The sequence below is a fragment of the Cherax quadricarinatus genome, chromosome 30 (assembly GCF_038502225.1).
Source record: "Cherax quadricarinatus isolate ZL_2023a chromosome 30, ASM3850222v1, whole genome shotgun sequence".
In the NCBI taxonomy this organism is placed as follows: Eukaryota; Metazoa; Arthropoda; class Malacostraca; order Decapoda; family Parastacidae; genus Cherax; species Cherax quadricarinatus.
This window is the reverse complement of record NC_091321.1, coordinates 35,870,692-35,888,754: the sequence shown is the minus strand read 5'-3', so window position 1 is coordinate 35,888,754 and position 18,063 is coordinate 35,870,692. Positions and strand designations below refer to the sequence as shown.

General features: G+C 47.7%; 1 protein-coding gene across 2 annotated transcripts in view; it reads left to right on the top strand.

Moving 5' to 3' along the window:
- LOC128692771 (angiopoietin-1) overlaps positions 1 to 18,063 on the top strand; it is a 178,020-nt gene that overhangs the window by 98,746 nt on the left and 61,211 nt on the right. For both annotated transcript variants that reach the window (XM_070090105.1, XM_070090104.1), the window contains one exon: positions 14,982 to 15,059. In XM_070090105.1, coding sequence (XP_069946206.1) covers positions 14,982 to 15,059 — 78 coding nt within the window. The remainder of the gene's footprint in view (positions 1 to 14,981; positions 15,060 to 18,063) is intronic.

Below are 18,063 nucleotides of genomic sequence, written 5' to 3'. Positions count from 1 at the left end.
CTATACAGGCGAAGGCAAAGAATAATAGAGAGGCTAAAATAGGTCAGTATATCTGCAATACGTAGGGAGACACTAGTCAGAGAAATAGCAAACATCCAACTAAAGCTAAAGGAATCTTATAGGAGTCAAGAAACGAGGGAAGAACTAAAAGCCATAAATGAAATTGAAAGAAACCCAAAACATTTATTTTCTTATACCAAATCAAAGTGGAGAACAACATCCAGTATTGGGCCCTTACTTAAACAAGATGAGTCCTACACAGATGACAGCAAGGAAATAAATGAGCTACGCAAGTCCAAATATGACTCGTTTTTTAGCGAGCCGCTAACCAGACTGAGAGTCAATGACCTAAATGAATTATTTATGAAAAAGACAGAATTTAGTAGACATGAACATATCTGATATTATCCTGATGCCAAATGACTTTGAAAAGGCGATAATTGACATGCCCATGCACTCTGCCCCAGGCCCAGACTCATATAACTCCCTGTTTATCAAGAACTGCAAGGATGTGCTTTTAACATCTTATGGAGAGGGAGCATGGACACGGGGGTCGTCCCACAGTTACTAAAAACAACAGACATAGCCCCACTCCACAAAGGGGGCAGTAAAGCAATAGCAAAGAACTACAGACCGACAGCACTAACATCCCACATCATAAAAATGCGCTGGACAGGCGCATAAAGTCATTACCTGACCAGCCGGGCTGTGGTTCGTCGGGTTGTATGCGGCCAACAGTAACAGCCCACATGGAGGCCTGGTCACATACCGGGCCGAGGGGGCGTTGACAGTGTTGCCAGACTATTGTGTAATATTTAACAGTGTTACAAGTCAGTGGTAAAATGTTTTATAGGTTTTACCACATTGTGGTAATTACAGTATTTCTAATCTGATAAAAGCTGTGTGACCGTGTGACTAGTGTGATATTAAATATTATATCAGTTTACCACATAAGTGTTACCAATCCTTGGTAGCATTAAAAGTTACTATAAGAAAAAATATATTTACCATCTTTAGGGAGGGCATATTTGAGTTATTAAAAGTGTGGAAGATGTGTGAAAATAGTCATGACTAAAACCTCAGTGTCCTCACTCCCAGGATGTTCTTCACACATGCTGCTGCAACATCCTCAGTGTCCTCACTCCCAGGATGTTCTTCACACATGCTGCTGCAATATCCTCAGTGTCCTCACTCCCAGGATGTCCCACACACATGCTGCTGCAACATCCTCAGTGTAATCACTCCCAGGATGTTCTTCACACATGCTGCTGCAACATCCTCAGTGTCCTCACTCCCAGGATGTCCTTCACACATGCTGTTGCAACATCCTCAGTGTCCTCACTCCCAGGATGTCCTTCACACATGCTGCTGCAACATCCTCAGTGTCCTCACTCCCAGGATGTCCTTCACACATGCTGCTGCAACATCTTCTGTATCATCACTCCCAGTATGTCCTTCACACATGCTGCTGCAACATCCTCAGTGTCCTCACTCCCAGGATGTCCTTCACACATGCTGCTGCAACATCCTCAGTCTTCTCACTCCCAGGATGTCCTTCACACATGTTGCTGCAACATCCTCAGTGTCCTCACTCCCAGGATGTCCTTCACACATGCTGCTGCAACATCTTCTGTATCCTCACTCCCAGGATGTAATACACACATGCTGCTGCAACATCCTCAGTGTCCTCACTCCCAGGATGTCCTTCACACATGCTGCTGCAACATCCTCAGTGTCCTCACTCCCAGGATGTCCTTCACACATGCTGCTGCAACATCCTCAGTCTTCTCACTCCCAGGATGTCCTTCACACATGTTGCTGCAACATCCTCAGTGTCCTCACTCCCAGGATGTCCTTCACACATGCTGCTGCAACATCCTCAGTGTCCTCACTCCCAGGATGTCCTTCACATATGCTGCTGCAACATCCTCAGTCTTCTCACTCCCAGGATGTAATTCACACATGTTGCTGCAACATCCTCAGTGTCCTCACTCCCAGGATGTCCTTCACACATGCTTCTGCAACATCCTCAGTGTCCTCACTCCCAGGATGTCCTTCACACATGATGTTACAACATCCTCAGTGTTCTCACTGCCAGGATGTCCTTCACACATGCTGCTGCAACATCCTCAGTGTCCTCCCTCCCAGGATGTCCTTCACACATGCTACTGCAACATCCTCAGTGTCCTCACTCCCAGGATGTCCTTCACACATGCTGCTGCAACATCCTCAGTGTCCTCACTCCCAGGATGTCCTTCACACATAGTGTTACAACATCCTCAGTGACCTAACTCCCAGGATGTCCTTCACACATACAGCTGCAATATCCTCAGTGTCCTGACTCCCAGGATGTTCTTCACACATAGTGTTACAACATCCTCAGTGTCCTCACTCCCAGGATGTCCTTCACACATACTGCTTCAACATCCTCAGTGTCCTTCCTCCCAGGATGTCCTTCACACATAGTGTTACAACATCCTCAGTGTCCTCACTCCCAGGATGTCCTTCACACATAGTGTTACAACATCCTCAGTGTCCTCACTGCCAGGATGTCCTTCACACATGCTGTTGCAACATCCTCAGTGTCCTCACTCCCAGGATGTCCTTCACACATGCTGTTGCAACATCCTCAGTGTCCTCACTCCCAGGATGTCCTTCACACATAGTGTTACAACATCCTCAGTGTCCTCACTGCCAGGATGTCCTTCACACATGCTGCTGCAACATCCTCAGTGTCCTCACTCCCAGGATGTTCTTCACACATGCTGCTGCAACATCCTCAGTGTCCTCACTCCCAGGATGTTCTTCACACATGCTGCTGCAACATCCTCAGTGTCCTCACTCCCAGGATGTCCTTCACACATGCTACTGCAACATCCTCAGTGTCCTCACTCCCAGGATGTCCTTCACACATGCTGCTGCAACATCCTCAGTATCCTCACTCCCAGGATGTCCTTCACACATGCTGCTGCAACATCCTCAGTGTCCTCACTCATAGGATGTCCTTCACACATGCTGCTGCAACATCCTCAGTGTCCTCACTCCCAGGATGTCCTTCACACATGCTGCTGCAACATCCTCAGTGTCCTCACTCCCAGGATGTTCTTCACACGTGCTGCTGCAACATCCTCAGTGTCCTCACTCATAGGATGTCCTTCACACATGCTGCTGCAACATCCTCAGTGTCCTCACTCCCAGGATGTCCTTCACACATGCTGCTGCAACATCCTCAGTGTCCTCACTCCCAGGATGTCCTTCACACATGCTGCTGCAACATCCTCAGTGTCCTCACTCCCAGGATGTCCTTCACACATGCTGATGCAACATCCTCAGTGTCCTCACTGCCAGGATGTCCTTCACACATGCTGCTGCAACATCCTCAGTGCCCTCACTCCCAGGATGTCCTTCACACATGCTGCTGCAACATCCTCAGTGTCCTCACTCCCAGGATGTCCTTCACACATGCTGCTGCAACATCCTCAGTGACCTCACTCCCAGGATGTCCTTTACACATGCTGCTGCAACATCCTCAGTGTCCTCACTCCCAGGATGTTCTTCACACATGCTGCTGCAATATCCTCAGTGTCCTCACTCCCAGGATGTCCCACACACATGCTGCTGCAACATCCTCAGTGTAATCACTCCCAGGATGTTCTTCACACATGCTGCTGCAACATCCTCAGTGTCCTCACTCCCAGGATGTCCTTCACACATGCTGTTGCAACATCCTCAGTGTCCTCACTCCCAGGATGTCCTTCACACATGCTGCTGCAACATCCTCAGTGCCCTCACTCCCAGGATGTCCCAAACACATGCTGCTGCAACATCCTCAGTGCCCTCACTCCCATGATGTCCCACACACATGCTGCTGCAACATCCTCAGTGTCCTCACTCCCAGGATATCCTTCACACATGCTGCTGCAACATCCTCAGTGCCCTCACTCCCAGGATGTCCCACACACATGCTGCTGCAACATCCTCATTCTCCTCACTCACAGGATGCCCTTCACACATGCTGCTGCAACATCCTCAGTGTTCTCACTCACAGGATGCCCTTCACACATGCGGCTGAAACATCCTCAGTGTTCTCACTGCCAGGATGTCCTTCACACATGATGCTGCAACATCCTCAGTGTCCTCACTCCCAGGATGTCCTTCACACATGCTGCTGCAACATCCTCAGTGTCCTCACTCCCAGGATGTCCTTCACACATGCTGCTGCAACATCTTCTGTATCATCACTCCCAGTATGTCCTTCACACATGCTGCTGCAACATCCTCAGTGTCCTCACTCCCAGGATGTCCTTCACACATGCTGCTGCAACATCCTCAGTCTTCTCACTCCCAGGATGTCCTTCACACATGTTGCTGCAACATCCTCAGTGTCCTCACTCCCAGGATGTCCTTCACACATGCTGCTGCAACATCCTCAGTGTCCTCACTCCCAGGATGTCCTTCACACATGCTGCTGCAACATCCTCAGTGTCCTCACTCCCAGGATGTAATACACACATGCTGCTGCAACATCCTCAGTGTCCTCACTCCCAGGATGTCCTTCACACATGCTGCTGCAACATCCTCAGTGTCCTCACTCCCAGGATGTCCTTCACACATGCTGCTGCAACATCCTCAGTCTTCTCACTCCCAGGATGTCCTTCACACATGTTGCTGCAACATCCTCAGTGTCCTCACTCCCAGGATGTCCTTCACACATGCTGCTGCAACATCCTCAGTCTTCTCACTCCCAGGATGTAATTCACACATGTTGCTGCAACATCCTCAGTGTCCTCACTCCCAGGATGTCCTTCACACATGCTTCTGCAACATCCTCAGTGTCCTCACTCCCAGGATGTCCTTCACATATGATGTTACAACATCCTCAGTGTTCTCACTGCCAGGATGTCCTTCACACATGCTGCTGCAACATCCTCAGTGTCCTCCCTCCCAGGATGTCCTTCACACATGCTACTGCAACATCCTCAGTGTCCTCACTCCCAGGATGTCCTTCACACATGCTGCTGCAACATCCTCAGTGTCCTCACTCCCAGGATGTCCTTCACACATAGTGTTACAACATCCTCAGTGACCTAACTCCCAGGATGTCCTTCACACATACAGCTGCAATATCCTCAGTGTCCTGACTCCCAGGATGTTCTTCACACATAGTGTTACAACATCCTCAGTGTCCTCACTCCCAGGATGTCCTTCACACATACTACTTCAACATCCTCAGTGTCCTTCCTCCCAGGATGTCCTTCACACATAGTGTTACAACATCCTCAGTGTCCTCACTCCCAGGATGTCCTTCACACATAGTGTTACAACATCCTCAGTGTCCTCACTGCCAGGATGTCCTTCACACATGCTGTTGCAACATCCTCAGTGTCCTCACTCCCAGGATGTCCTTCACACATGCTGTTGCAACATCCTCAGTGTCCTCACTCCCAGGATGTCCTTCACACATAGTGTTACAACATCCTCAGTGTCCTCACTGCCAGGATGTCCTTCACACATGCTGCTGCAACATCCTCAGTGTCCTCACTCCCAGGATGTTCTTCACACATGCTGCTGCAACATCCTCAGTGTCCTCACTCCCAGGATGTTCTTCACACATGCTGCTGCAACATCCTCAGTGTCCTCACTCCCAGGATGTCCTTCACACATGCTACTGCAACATCCTCAGTGTCCTCACTCCCAGGATGTCCTTCACACATGCTGCTGCAACATCCTCAGTATCCTCACTCCCAGGATGTCCTTCACACATGCTGCTGCAACATCCTCAGTGTCCTCACTCATAGGATGTCCTTCACACATGCTGCTGCAACATCCTCAGTGTCCTCACTCCCAGGATGTCCTTCACACATGCTGCTGCAACATCCTCAGTGTCCTCACTCCCAGGATGTTCTTCACACGTGCTGCTGCAACATCCTCAGTGTCCTCACTCATAGGATGTCCTTCACACATGCTGCTGCAACATCCTCAGTGTCCTCACTCCCAGGATGTCCTTCACACATGCTGCTGCAACATCCTCAGTGTCCTCACTCCCAGGATGTCCTTCACACATGCTGCTGCAACATCCTCAGTGTCCTCACTCCCAGGATGTCCTTCACACATGCTGATGCAACATCCTCAGTGTCCTCACTGCCAGGATGTCCTTCACACATGCTGCTGCAACATCCTCAGTGCCCTCACTCCCAGGATGTCCTTCACACATGCTGCTGCAACATCCTCAGTGTCCTCACTCCCAGGATGTCCTTCACACATGCTGCTGCAACATCCTCAGTGTCCTCACTCCCAGGATGTCCTTTACACATGCTGCTGCAACATCCTCAGTGTTCTCACTCCCAGGATGTCCTTCACACATGCTTCTGCAACATCCTCAGTGTCCTCAATCCCAGGATGTCCTTCACACATAGTGTTACAACATCCTCAGTGTCCTAACTCCCAGGATGTCCTTCACACATACAGCTGCAACATCCTCAGTGTCCTTACTCCCAGGATGTCCTTCACACATGCTGCTGCAACATCCTCAGTGTCCTCACTCCCAGGATGTCCTTCACACATGCTGCTGCAACATCTTCTGTATCATCACTCCCAGTATGTCCTTCACACATGCTGCTGCAACATCCTCAGTGTCCTCACTCCCAGGATGTCCTTCACACATGCTGCTGCAACATCCTCAGTCTTCTCACTCCCAGGATGTCCTTCACACATGTTGCTGCAACATCCTCAGTGTCCTCACTCCCAGGATGTCCTTCACACATGCTGCTCCAACATCTTCTGTATCCTCACTCCCAGGATGTAATACACACATGCTGCTGCAACATCCTCAGTGTCCTCACTCCCAGGATGTCCTTCACACATGCTGCTGCAACATCCTCAGTGTCCTCACTCCCAGGATGTCCTTCACACATGCTGCTGCAACATCCTCAGTCTTCTCACTCCCAGGATGTCCTTCACACATGTTGCTGCAACATCCTCAGTGTCCTCACTCCCAGGATGTCCTTCACACATGCTGCTGCAACATCCTCAGTCTTCTCACTCCCAGGATGTAATTCACACATGTTGCTGCAACATCCTCAGTGTCCTCACTCCCAGGATGTCCTTCACACATGCTTCTGCAACATCCTCAGTGTCCTCACTCCCAGGATGTCCTTCACACATGATGTTACAACATCCTCAGTGTTCTCACTGCCAGGATGTCCTTCACACATGCTGCTGCAACATCCTCAGTGTCCTCCCTCCCAGGATGTCCTTCACACATGCTACTGCAACATCCTCAGTGTCCTCACTCCCAGGATGTCCTTCACACATGCTGCTGCAACATCCTCAGTGTCCTCACTCCCAGGATGTCCTTCACACATAGTGTTACAACATCCTCAGTGACCTAACTCCCAGGATGTCCTTCACACATACAGCTGCAATATCCTCAGTGTCCTGACTCCCAGGATGTTCTTCACACATAGTGTTACAACATCCTCAGTGTCCTCACTCCCAGGATGTCCTTCACACATACTGCTTCAACATCCTCAGTGTCCTTACTCCCAGGATGTCCTTCACACATAGTGTTACAACATCCTCAGTGTCCTCACTCCCAGGATGTCCTTCACACATAGTGTTACAACATCCTCAGTGTCCTCACTGCCAGGATGTCCTTCACACATGCTGTTGCAACATCCTCAGTGTCCTCACTCCCAGGATGTCCTTCACACATGCTGTTGCAACATCCTCAGTGTCCTCACTCCCAGGATGTCCTTCACACATAGTGTTACAACATCCTCAGTGTCCTCACTGCCAGGATGTCCTTCACACATGCTGCTGCAACATCCTCAGTGTCCTCACTCCCAGGATGTTCTTCACACATGCTGCTGCAACATCCTCAGTGTCCTCACTCCCAGGATGTTCTTCACACATGCTGCTGCAACATCCTCAGTGCCCTCACTCCCAGGATGTCCTTCACACATACTGCTGCAACATCCTCAGTGCCCTCACTCCCAGGATGTCCTTCACACATACTGCTGCAACATCCTCAGTGTCCTCACTCCCAGGATGTCCTTCACACATGCTACTGCAACATCCTCAGTGTCCTCACTCACAGGATGTCCTTCACACATGCTGCTGCAACATCCTCAGTATCCTCACTCCCAGGATGTCCTTCACACATGCTGCTGCAACATCCTCAGTGTCCTCACTCATAGGATGTCCTTCACACATGCTGCTGCAACATCCTCAGTGTCCTCACTCCCAGGATGTCCTTCACACATGCTGCTGCAACATCCTCAGTGTCCTCACTCCCAGGATGTTCTTCACACGTGCTGCTGCAACATCCTCAGTGTCCTCACTCATAGGATGTCCTTCACACATGCTGCTGCAACATCCTCAGTGTCCTCACTCCCAGGATGTCCTTCACACATGCTGCTGCAACATCCTCAGTGTCCTCACTCCCAGGATGTCCTTCACACATGCTGCTGCAACATCCTCAGTGTCCTCACTCCCAGGATGTCCTTCACACATGCTGATGCAACATCCTCAGTGTCCTCACTGCCAGGATGTCCTTCACACATGCTGCTGCAACATCCTCAGTGCCCTCACTCCCAGGATGTCCTTCACACATGCTGCTGCAACATCCTCAGTGTCCTCACTCCCAGGATGTCCTTCACACATGCTGCTGCAACATCCTCAGTGTCCTCACTCCCAGGATGTCCTTTACACATGCTGCTGCAACATCCTCAGTGTTCTCACTCCCAGGATGTCCTTCACACATGCTTCTGCAACATCCTCAGTGTCCTCAATGCCAGGATGTCCTTCACACATAGTGTTACAACATCCTCAGTGTCCTAACTCCCAGGATGTCCTTCACACATACAGCTGCAACATCCTCAGTGTCCTTACTCCCAGGATGTCCTTCACACATAGTGTTACAACATCCTCAGTGTCCTCACTCCCAGGATGTCCTTCACACATGCTACTGCAGCATCCTCAGTGTCCTCACTCCCAGGATGTCCTTCACACATCCTGCTACAACTTCCCCAGTGTCTTCACTCGCAGGATGTCGTTCACACATAGTGTTACAACATCCTCAGTGTCCTAACTCCCAGGATGTCCTTCACACATACAGCTGCAACATCCTCAGTGTTCTCACACCCAGGATGTCCTTTACGCATGCTGCTGCAACATCCTCAGTGTCCTCACTCCCAGGATGTCCTTCACACATGCTGTTACAACATCCTCAGTGTCCTAACTCCCAGGATGTCCTTCACACATACAGCTGCAACATCCTCAGTGTTCTCACACCCAGGATGTCCTTCACACATACTGCTTCATCATCCTCAGTGTCGTCACTCCCAGGATGTCCTTCACACATAGTGTTACAACATCCTCAGTGTCCTCACTCCCAGGATGTCCTTCACACATACTGCTTCAACATCCTCAGTGTCCTTACTCCCAGGATGTCCTTCACACATAGTTTTACAACATCCTCAGTGTCCTCACTCCCAGGATGTCCTTCACACATGCTACTGCAGCATCCTCAGCGTCCTCACTCCCAGGATGTCCTTCACACATACTGCTTCATCATCCTCAGTGCCCTCACTCCCAGGATGTCCTTCACACATAGTGTTACAACTTCCCTAGTGTCTTCACTCGCAGGATGTCCTTCACACATGCTACTGCAGCATCCTCAGAGTCCTCACTCCCAGGATGTCCTTCACACATCCTGCTGCAACATCCTCAGTGTCCTCACTCCCAGGATGTCCTTCACACATGCTGCTGCAACATCCTGAGTGTTCTCACTCCCAGGATGTCCTTCACACATGCTACTGCAACATCCTCAGTGTCCTCACTCCCAGGATGTCCTTCACACATCCTGCTACAACTTCCCCAGTGTCCTCACTCCCAGGATGTCCTTCACACATGCTACTGCAACATCCTCAGTGTCCTCACTCCCAGGATGTCCTTCACACATCCTGCTACAACTTCCCCAGTGTCCTCACTCCCAGGATGTCCTTCACACATGCTACTGCAACATCCTCAGTGTCCTCACTCCCAGGATGTCCTTCACACATGCTGCTGCAACATCCTCAGTGTCCTCCCTCCCAGGATGTCCTTCACACATGCTACTGCAACATCCTCAGTGTCCTCACTCCCAGGATGTCCTTCACACATGCTGCTGCAACATCCTCAGTGTCCTCACTCCCAGGATGTCCTTCACACATGCTGCTGCAACATCCTCAGTGTCCTCACTCCCAGGATGTCCTTCACACATGCTGCTGCAACATCCTCAGTGTCCTCACTCCCAGGATGTTCTTCACACATGCTGCTGCAACATCCTCAGTGTCCTCACTCCCAGGATGTCCTTCACACATGCTGCTGCAACATCCTCAGTGTCCTCACTCCCAGGATGTTCTTCACACATGCTGCTGCAACATCCTCAGTGTCCTCACTCCCAGGATGTTCTTCACACATGCTGCTGCAACATCCTCAGTGTCCTCACTCCCAGGATGTCCTTCACACATGCTGCTGCAACATCCTCAGTGTCCTCACTCCCAGGATGTCCCACACACATGCTGCTGCAACATCCTCAGTGCTCTCACTCCCAGGATGTCCCACACACATGCTGCTGCAACATCCTCAGTGTCCTCACTCCCAGGATGTCCTTCACACATGCTGCTGCAACATCCTCAGTGCTCTCACTGCCAGGATGTCCTTCACACATGCTGCTGCAACATCCTCAGTGTCCTCACTTCCAGGATGTCCTTCACACATGCTGCTGCAACATCCTCAGTGTCCTCACTCCCAGGATGTCCTTCACACATGCTGCTGCAACATCCTCAGTGTCCTCACTCCCAGGATGTTCTTCACACATGCTGCTGCAACATCCTCAGTGTTCTCACTGCCAGGATGTCCTTCACACATGCTGCTGCAACATCCTCAGTGCTCTCACTCCCAGGATGTCCTTCACACATGCTGCTGCAACATCCTCAGTGTCCTCACTCCCAGGATGTCCTTCACACATGCTGCTGCAACATCCTCAGTGTTCTCACTCCCAGGATGTCTTCACACATGCTGCTGCAACATCCTCAGTGTCCTCACTCCCAGGATGTCCTTCACACATGCTGCTGCAACATCCTCAGTGTCCTCACTCCCAGGATGTCCTTCACACATGCTTCTGCAACATCCTCAGTGTCCTCACTCCCAGGATGTTCTTCACACATGCTGCTGCAACATCCTCAGTGCTCTCACTCCCAGGATGTCCCACACACATGCTGCTGCAACATCCTCAGTGTTCTCACTCCCAGGATGTTCTTCACACATGCTGCTGCAACATCCTCAGTGCTCTCACTCCCAGGATGTCCTTCAAACATGCTGCTGCAACATCCTCAGTGTCCTCACTCCCAGGATGTTCTTCACACATGCTGCTGCAACATCCTCAGTGTCCTCACTCCCAGGATGTTCTTCACACATGCTGCTGCAACATCCTCAGTGTCCTCACTCCCAGGATGTCCTTCACACATGCTGCTGCAACATCCTCAGTGTCCTCACTCCCAGGATGTCCTTCACACATGCTGCTGCAACATCCTCAGTGTCCTCACTCCCAGGATGTTCTTCACACATGCTGCTGCAACATCCTCAGTGCTCTCACTCCCAGGATGTCCTTCACACATGCTGCTGCAACATCCTCAGTGTTCTCACTCCCAGGATGTTCTTCACACATGCTGCTGCAACATCAGCAGTGTTCTCACTCCCAGGATGTTCTTCACACATGCTGCTGCAACATCCTCAGTGCTCTCACTCCCAGGATGTCCTTCACACATGCTGCTGCAACATCCTCAGTGTCCTCACTCCCAGGATGTCCTTCACACATGCTGCTGCAACATCCTCAGTGCTCTCACTCCCAGGATGTCCTTCACACATGCTGCTGCAACATCCTCAGTGTCCTCACTCCCAGGATGTCCTTCACACATGCTGCTGCAACATCCTCAGTGTCCTCACTCCCAGGATGTTCTTCACACATGCTGCTGCAACATCATCAGTGTTCTAACTCCCAGGACGTTCTTCGCACATACGACTGCAACAGCCTCAGAGTTCTCACTCCCAGGATGTTCTTCACAAATACTTCTGCAATATCATCAGTGTTCTCACGCCCAGGATGTTCACACATGCTGCTTGAACATTCTCATTGTTCTCACTCTCAGGATGATCTTCACATATACTGCTGCAACATCCTCAGTGTTATCACTCCAAGGATGTTCTTCACACATACTGCTGGAACATCCTCAGTGTCCTCACTCCCAGGATGTCCTTCACACATACTGCTGCAACATCCTCAGTGTCCTCACTCACAGGATGCCCTTCACACATGGTGCTGCAACATCCTCAGTGTCCTCACTCCCAGGATGTTCTTCACACATGCTGCTGCAAAATCCTCAGTGTTCTCACTACAAGTATGTTCTTCAAACATACTGGTGCCACATCATCAGTGTTCTCACTCACGGGATGTTCTTCACACATACTGCTTCAACATCCTCAGTGCTCTCACTCCCTGGATATTCTTCTCACATACTGATGCAACATTCTCTGTGTTCTCTCTCCCAAGCTAATGTTCATACATACTGCTGCAACATCCTCAGTGTTATCACTCCAAGGATGTTCTTCACACATACTGCTGGAACATCCTCAGTGTACTCACGCCCAGGATGTTCTTAACACCTACTGCTTAAACATCATCATTGTTCTCTCTCTATGAGTGTTCTCACATGCTGCTGCAAAATCCTCAGTGTTCTCACTACAAGTATGTTCTTCAAACATACTGCTGCAACTTCACCAGTGTTCTCACTCGCAGGATGTTCTTCACACATTCTGCTTGAACATCCTCAGTGTCCTCACTCCAAGGATGTTCTTCCCCCATACTGCTGCAACATCCTCAGTGTTCTCACTCACAGGATGTTCTTCACATATACTGCTGCAACTTCACCAGTGTTCTCACTCGCAGGATGTTCTTCACACATTCTGCTTGAACATCCTCAGTGTCCTCACTCCAAGGATGTTCTACAGAAAGACTGCTGCAACATCCTCAGTGTTCTAACTTCAGGATGTTCTTCACACATACTGCTGCAACATCCTCAGTGCTCTCATTCCAAGCATGTTCTTCACACATACTTCTGCAACATTCTCAGTGTTATCTCTCCCAGAATGTTTTTCCTCATGCTGCTGCAACATCGTCAGTGTTCTCACTCCCAGGATGTTCTTCACACATTCTTCTGCAACATCATCAGTATTCTCACGCCCAGGATGTTCTTCACACACACTGTTGCAACATCCTCAGTGTCCTCACTCCCAGGATGTCCTTCACACATGGTGCTGCAACATCCTCAGTGTCCTCACTCCCAGTATGTTCTTCACACACGGTGCTGCAACATCCTCAGTGTCCTCACTCCCAGGATGTTCTTCACACATGCTGCTGCAACATCCTCAGTGTCCTCACTCCCAGGATGTCCTTCACACATGGTGCTGCAACATCCTCAGTGTCCTCACTCCCAGGATGTCCTTCACACATGGTGCTGCAACATCCTCAGTGTCCTCACTCCCAGGATGTTCTTCACACATGCTGCTGCAACATCCTCAGTGTCCTCACTCCCAGGATGACCTTCACACATGCTGCTGCAACATCCTCAGTGTCCTCTCTCCCAGGATGTCCTTCACACATGCTGCTGCAACATTCTCAGTGTCCTCACTCCCAGGATGACCTTCACACATGCTACTGCAACATCCTCAGTGTTCTCACTCCCAGGATGTTCTTCACACATGCTACTGCAACATCCTCAGGGTTCTCACTGCCAGGATGTCCTTCACACATGCTGCTGCAACATCCTCAGTGTCCTCACTTACAGGATGTCCTTCACACATAACGTTACAACATCCTCAGTGTCCTCACTCCGAGGATGTCCTTCACACATGCTGCTGCAACATCCTCAGTCTTCTCACTCCCAGGATGTCCTTCACACGTGCTGCTGCAACATCCTCAGTGTCCTCACTCCCAGGATGTCCTTCACACATGATGCTGCAACATCCTCAGTGTCCTCACTCCCAGGATGTCCTTCACACATGCTGCTGCAACATCCTCAGTGTCCTCACTCCCAGGATGTCCTTCACACATGCTGCTGCAACATCCTCAGTGTCCTCACTCCCAGGATGTCCTTCACACATGCTGCTGCAACATCCTCAGTGTCCTCTCTCCCAGGATGTTCTTCACACATGCTGATGCAACATCCTCAGTGTCCTCACTCCCAGGATGTTCTTCACACATGCTGATGCAACATCCTCAGTGTCCTCACTCCCAGGATGTCCTTCACACATCCTGCTACAACATCCTCAGTGTTATTTGTGTTACAGTTAGTGGTGCTGATATTCGCTGTACTAAAGTACTACTTCCCATCTTCCTCTATTACAAGTGTGATATTGCTTGTACCGGTCGTTATATTTACTTCACTTGGTCTAAAGTCTTTCTGTTGCACATTGGTAATTAAAGTAGCATTATTATTATTATTATGATCAAGGGGAAGCGCTAAACCCGTAGGATTATACAGCGCCTGTTGGGGATGTGGAAGGCATTCTGGCTTAATTCGGGGAACTGGAGCACAGATCCAATTCCCTTAATCAAGAGCCACTCACCAACATCAAGGAACCTTCCCTGAGGGGAATTAAAGTAGCATTTCACCTGTTCATTTATGTCAAGAACATTTGATACACAGCTTTCTGTGTATATATTCTGTATGTTCTAGTGCACAAGTCACTGTTATACTATCAGAGATACGCTAATTTCTGTATATACAAAAAAATACCGTGTATATCCTGAGTTACATATCAAAATTTAAAAATATATTTATGATATTTATGTTTCACCATGACTAATGCGATATTAAATCATTGTATTTTTCGTTTAATGGAACTATATCAGTTAATTTGGCTTCCTGCCTATACAGCCTTCCTGCACGAGACTGCTCGGACGTTCAACATAAAGGTGCGACTCAGAGTGGTGTCTACCAGATCTTCCCTCAGAGGTAAGTTGTTTCCTGAGCCTCAGTTAATATTCTGACAGTTATTCTATAACAGTGATGTGTATAATTCTGTCAGTTGTTCAGCTCTGCCAACCTGTATTTATTCTCGTCTTTAAAAGACATAAAAACATAAATCACTACTTCGTGTCTTCATATATGTTAATTAACAATACAAAACAAATAAAAAGATCCTTTTATTGGTTAAGAAACTCTTCATTGGAACTGCATACATAACAATTTCAGATCTTTTCAAGTCATGGAATTATAAGTAAATAATCAATGAATATTTAAGACAAGTAAACTGACTAGAAAAGTGCAACAAAGTAAACGTATCGAAAACTCAATAATTCTTGGCTATAATAGTGTAATTTCACTTTCTTGATAATTAACAAAGTACTTTCCAAAATTCTCTCTTATTTACAGTGCAGTTCTATGATTATTTGTTTTCTTGTGACAAGTGACGTATCTGAGCTGGAATATATACATAGATCCCCATTGAATCACATTATTCTGTCACTATTTCAGTTACTGAGTTGCTGCAGAAGCTAAGAAAATGTCTAAGAGGTTTTCTTCCGTGTGGTATATGAGCCTAAGATTTATAAATCAAAATTTAAGAATATATTTTGCTCTCCGGCGATAAATTGTGAATAAATTGTTTGATAATGTTAGGCTACAAAAGACTGTAAAATAGAGACCACCGTCCATACAAAGGTTAAATAGAGACCACCGTCCATACAAAGGTAAAATACAGACCACCGTCCATACAAAGGTTAAATAGAGACCACCGTCCATACAAAGGTTAAATAGAGACCACCGTCCATACAAAGGTAAAATAGAGACCACCGTCCATACAAAGGTAAAATACAGACCACCGTCCATACAAAGGTAAAATAGAGACCACCGTCCATACAAAAGTAAAATAGAGACCACCGTCCATACAAAGGTAAAATAGAGACCACCGTCCATACAAAGGTAAAATAGAGACCACCGTCCATACAAAAGTAAAATAGAGACCACCGTCCATACAAAGGTAAAATAGAGACCACCGTCCATACAAAGGTAAAATACAGACCACCGTCCATACAAAGGTAAAATAGAGACCACCGTCCATACAAAGGTAAAATAGAGACCATCGTCCATACAAAGGTAAAATAGAGACCACCGTCCATACAAAAGTAAAATAGAGACCACCGTCCATACAAAGGTAATCTAGTAAATAGGACCAGCTATAGTGTAGTTACTGTAACTCTTATTCTATGTTGATAATTTAAACTGACACAGGACCCCAAGGTTTGCTTCCTGATAGTCACTGCCTCTGACAATTTTATCAACTGGGAAAAAAAAGAGTGAAATTTTTTCATTTTTTATTTATGAATGCTCATAATATTTAATGAGAAAGATGGGAGTACATTTATATTTGTACTGCAGAAAAAAACAATATTTTTCAATACTTTTTATCTCTAGCTTCGTTGTTTGTTATTTTAGAGTCAAAACGGAAGAGCGAATTTAAGGTGCGGTCTAAAATGTATTAAATAGTAACAGTAATATTTCTGATGTTCTGTATAATAGATTTTTTAGCTCTGAAAAACGTCTGTTTGTTGTGTTGTTGGCAGGTAAATATTATTCACTACATTTATAAACGTTGTTTATAAATATTCAAAATTTGATCTTTCTTGTCTGGCCTAACTTGTTTCTCAACCTTTTATGCTCTGAAGTGAGACATTAAGCTTTCTTACACAGTGAAAACAAGTTTCACGCTGCTAGTGGATGGCATACCTGGAGTATACCTGGAGAGGGTTTTGGGGGTCAACGCCCCTGCGCCTCTTGTCTGTGACAAGGCCTCATGGTGGATCAGGGCCTGATCAACCAGGCTGTTACTGTAGGCAGCTCGCAACCGGACATACGAACCACAGCCCGGCCGGTCAGATACTGACTTTAGGGGAGGAAAGTTAGCTTCATGGAAAGAAAATTGCTTTTTTCTGAAACTAATTTTTTTTTGTCCCTGCTGTCATCAAAAGGACATGATGCCAATTCTTGTGTGTTTTTTTTTACTCCAAAAATTACGATTTTTATGATTTTTTCCTTCCAAATACAGTAGTTTGCACCTTGTATGTGGCGCACTCACCAGCGCTCAAGTGCCTGGATCCTCGAGGCTCCCGACACGAGCGATTTTGAAACATGGCGCGCAGTCACCGTGGAGTTGTACACAGAATGTAAATAAAAACAAGTCAGAAGTTATTGTGGTTTGTAGCCATGCTTTTCCAGAACTACTGGACGAATTGTCATGATTTTCGCACACGATCTTGAGGAATGGTAGTTCTGCAAAAACAGTCAGGTGGATTATCGATATTCCTTACCGTTTTGCTTTCACTGATTTTTTTTTTCACTCAAATGAGAATAAAGAAAAATCAACACAAACTTCAGCATATTTTTTATGCAATCTACTGACATTTTGCTGGAAGTTTCCTTGTTATTTAATTATTTGGACCTTAATATGTCATCTGACGTCAACTAGAACATAAAACCCGGTGAGCAATGTGCAGATGCTGCTTAAATCACAGTAATTTTTTATTGAAATTGGTAAAAGGATTAAAAATATTTTTTTTAGCCCTCCTCCCCTTAAGTACCTGTCCAGCGCCTTCTTGAAGACAACCAGGGGTCTATTGGTAATCCCCCTTATGTATGCAGGGAGGTAGATGAACAGTCTTGCGCCCCTAACACTTACTGCATTGTCTCTTACCGTGACTTTTTCACTGGGGAAATGTTGCATCGTTTGCCGAGCCTTTTGCTGTCATAGGGAGTGATTTTTGTGTGCAAATTTGGTACTAATTCCTCTAGGATTTTACAAGTATATACATTCATGTATCTCTTCCTCATGCGTTCTAGGGAGTACAGGTTGAGGAACTTCAAGCGTTCCCAGTAACTGAGGCGTTTCATCTCCGTTATGCATGCCGTGAAGGTTCTCTGTACATTTTGCAGATCAGCAATTTCACCTGCCTTGAAAGTG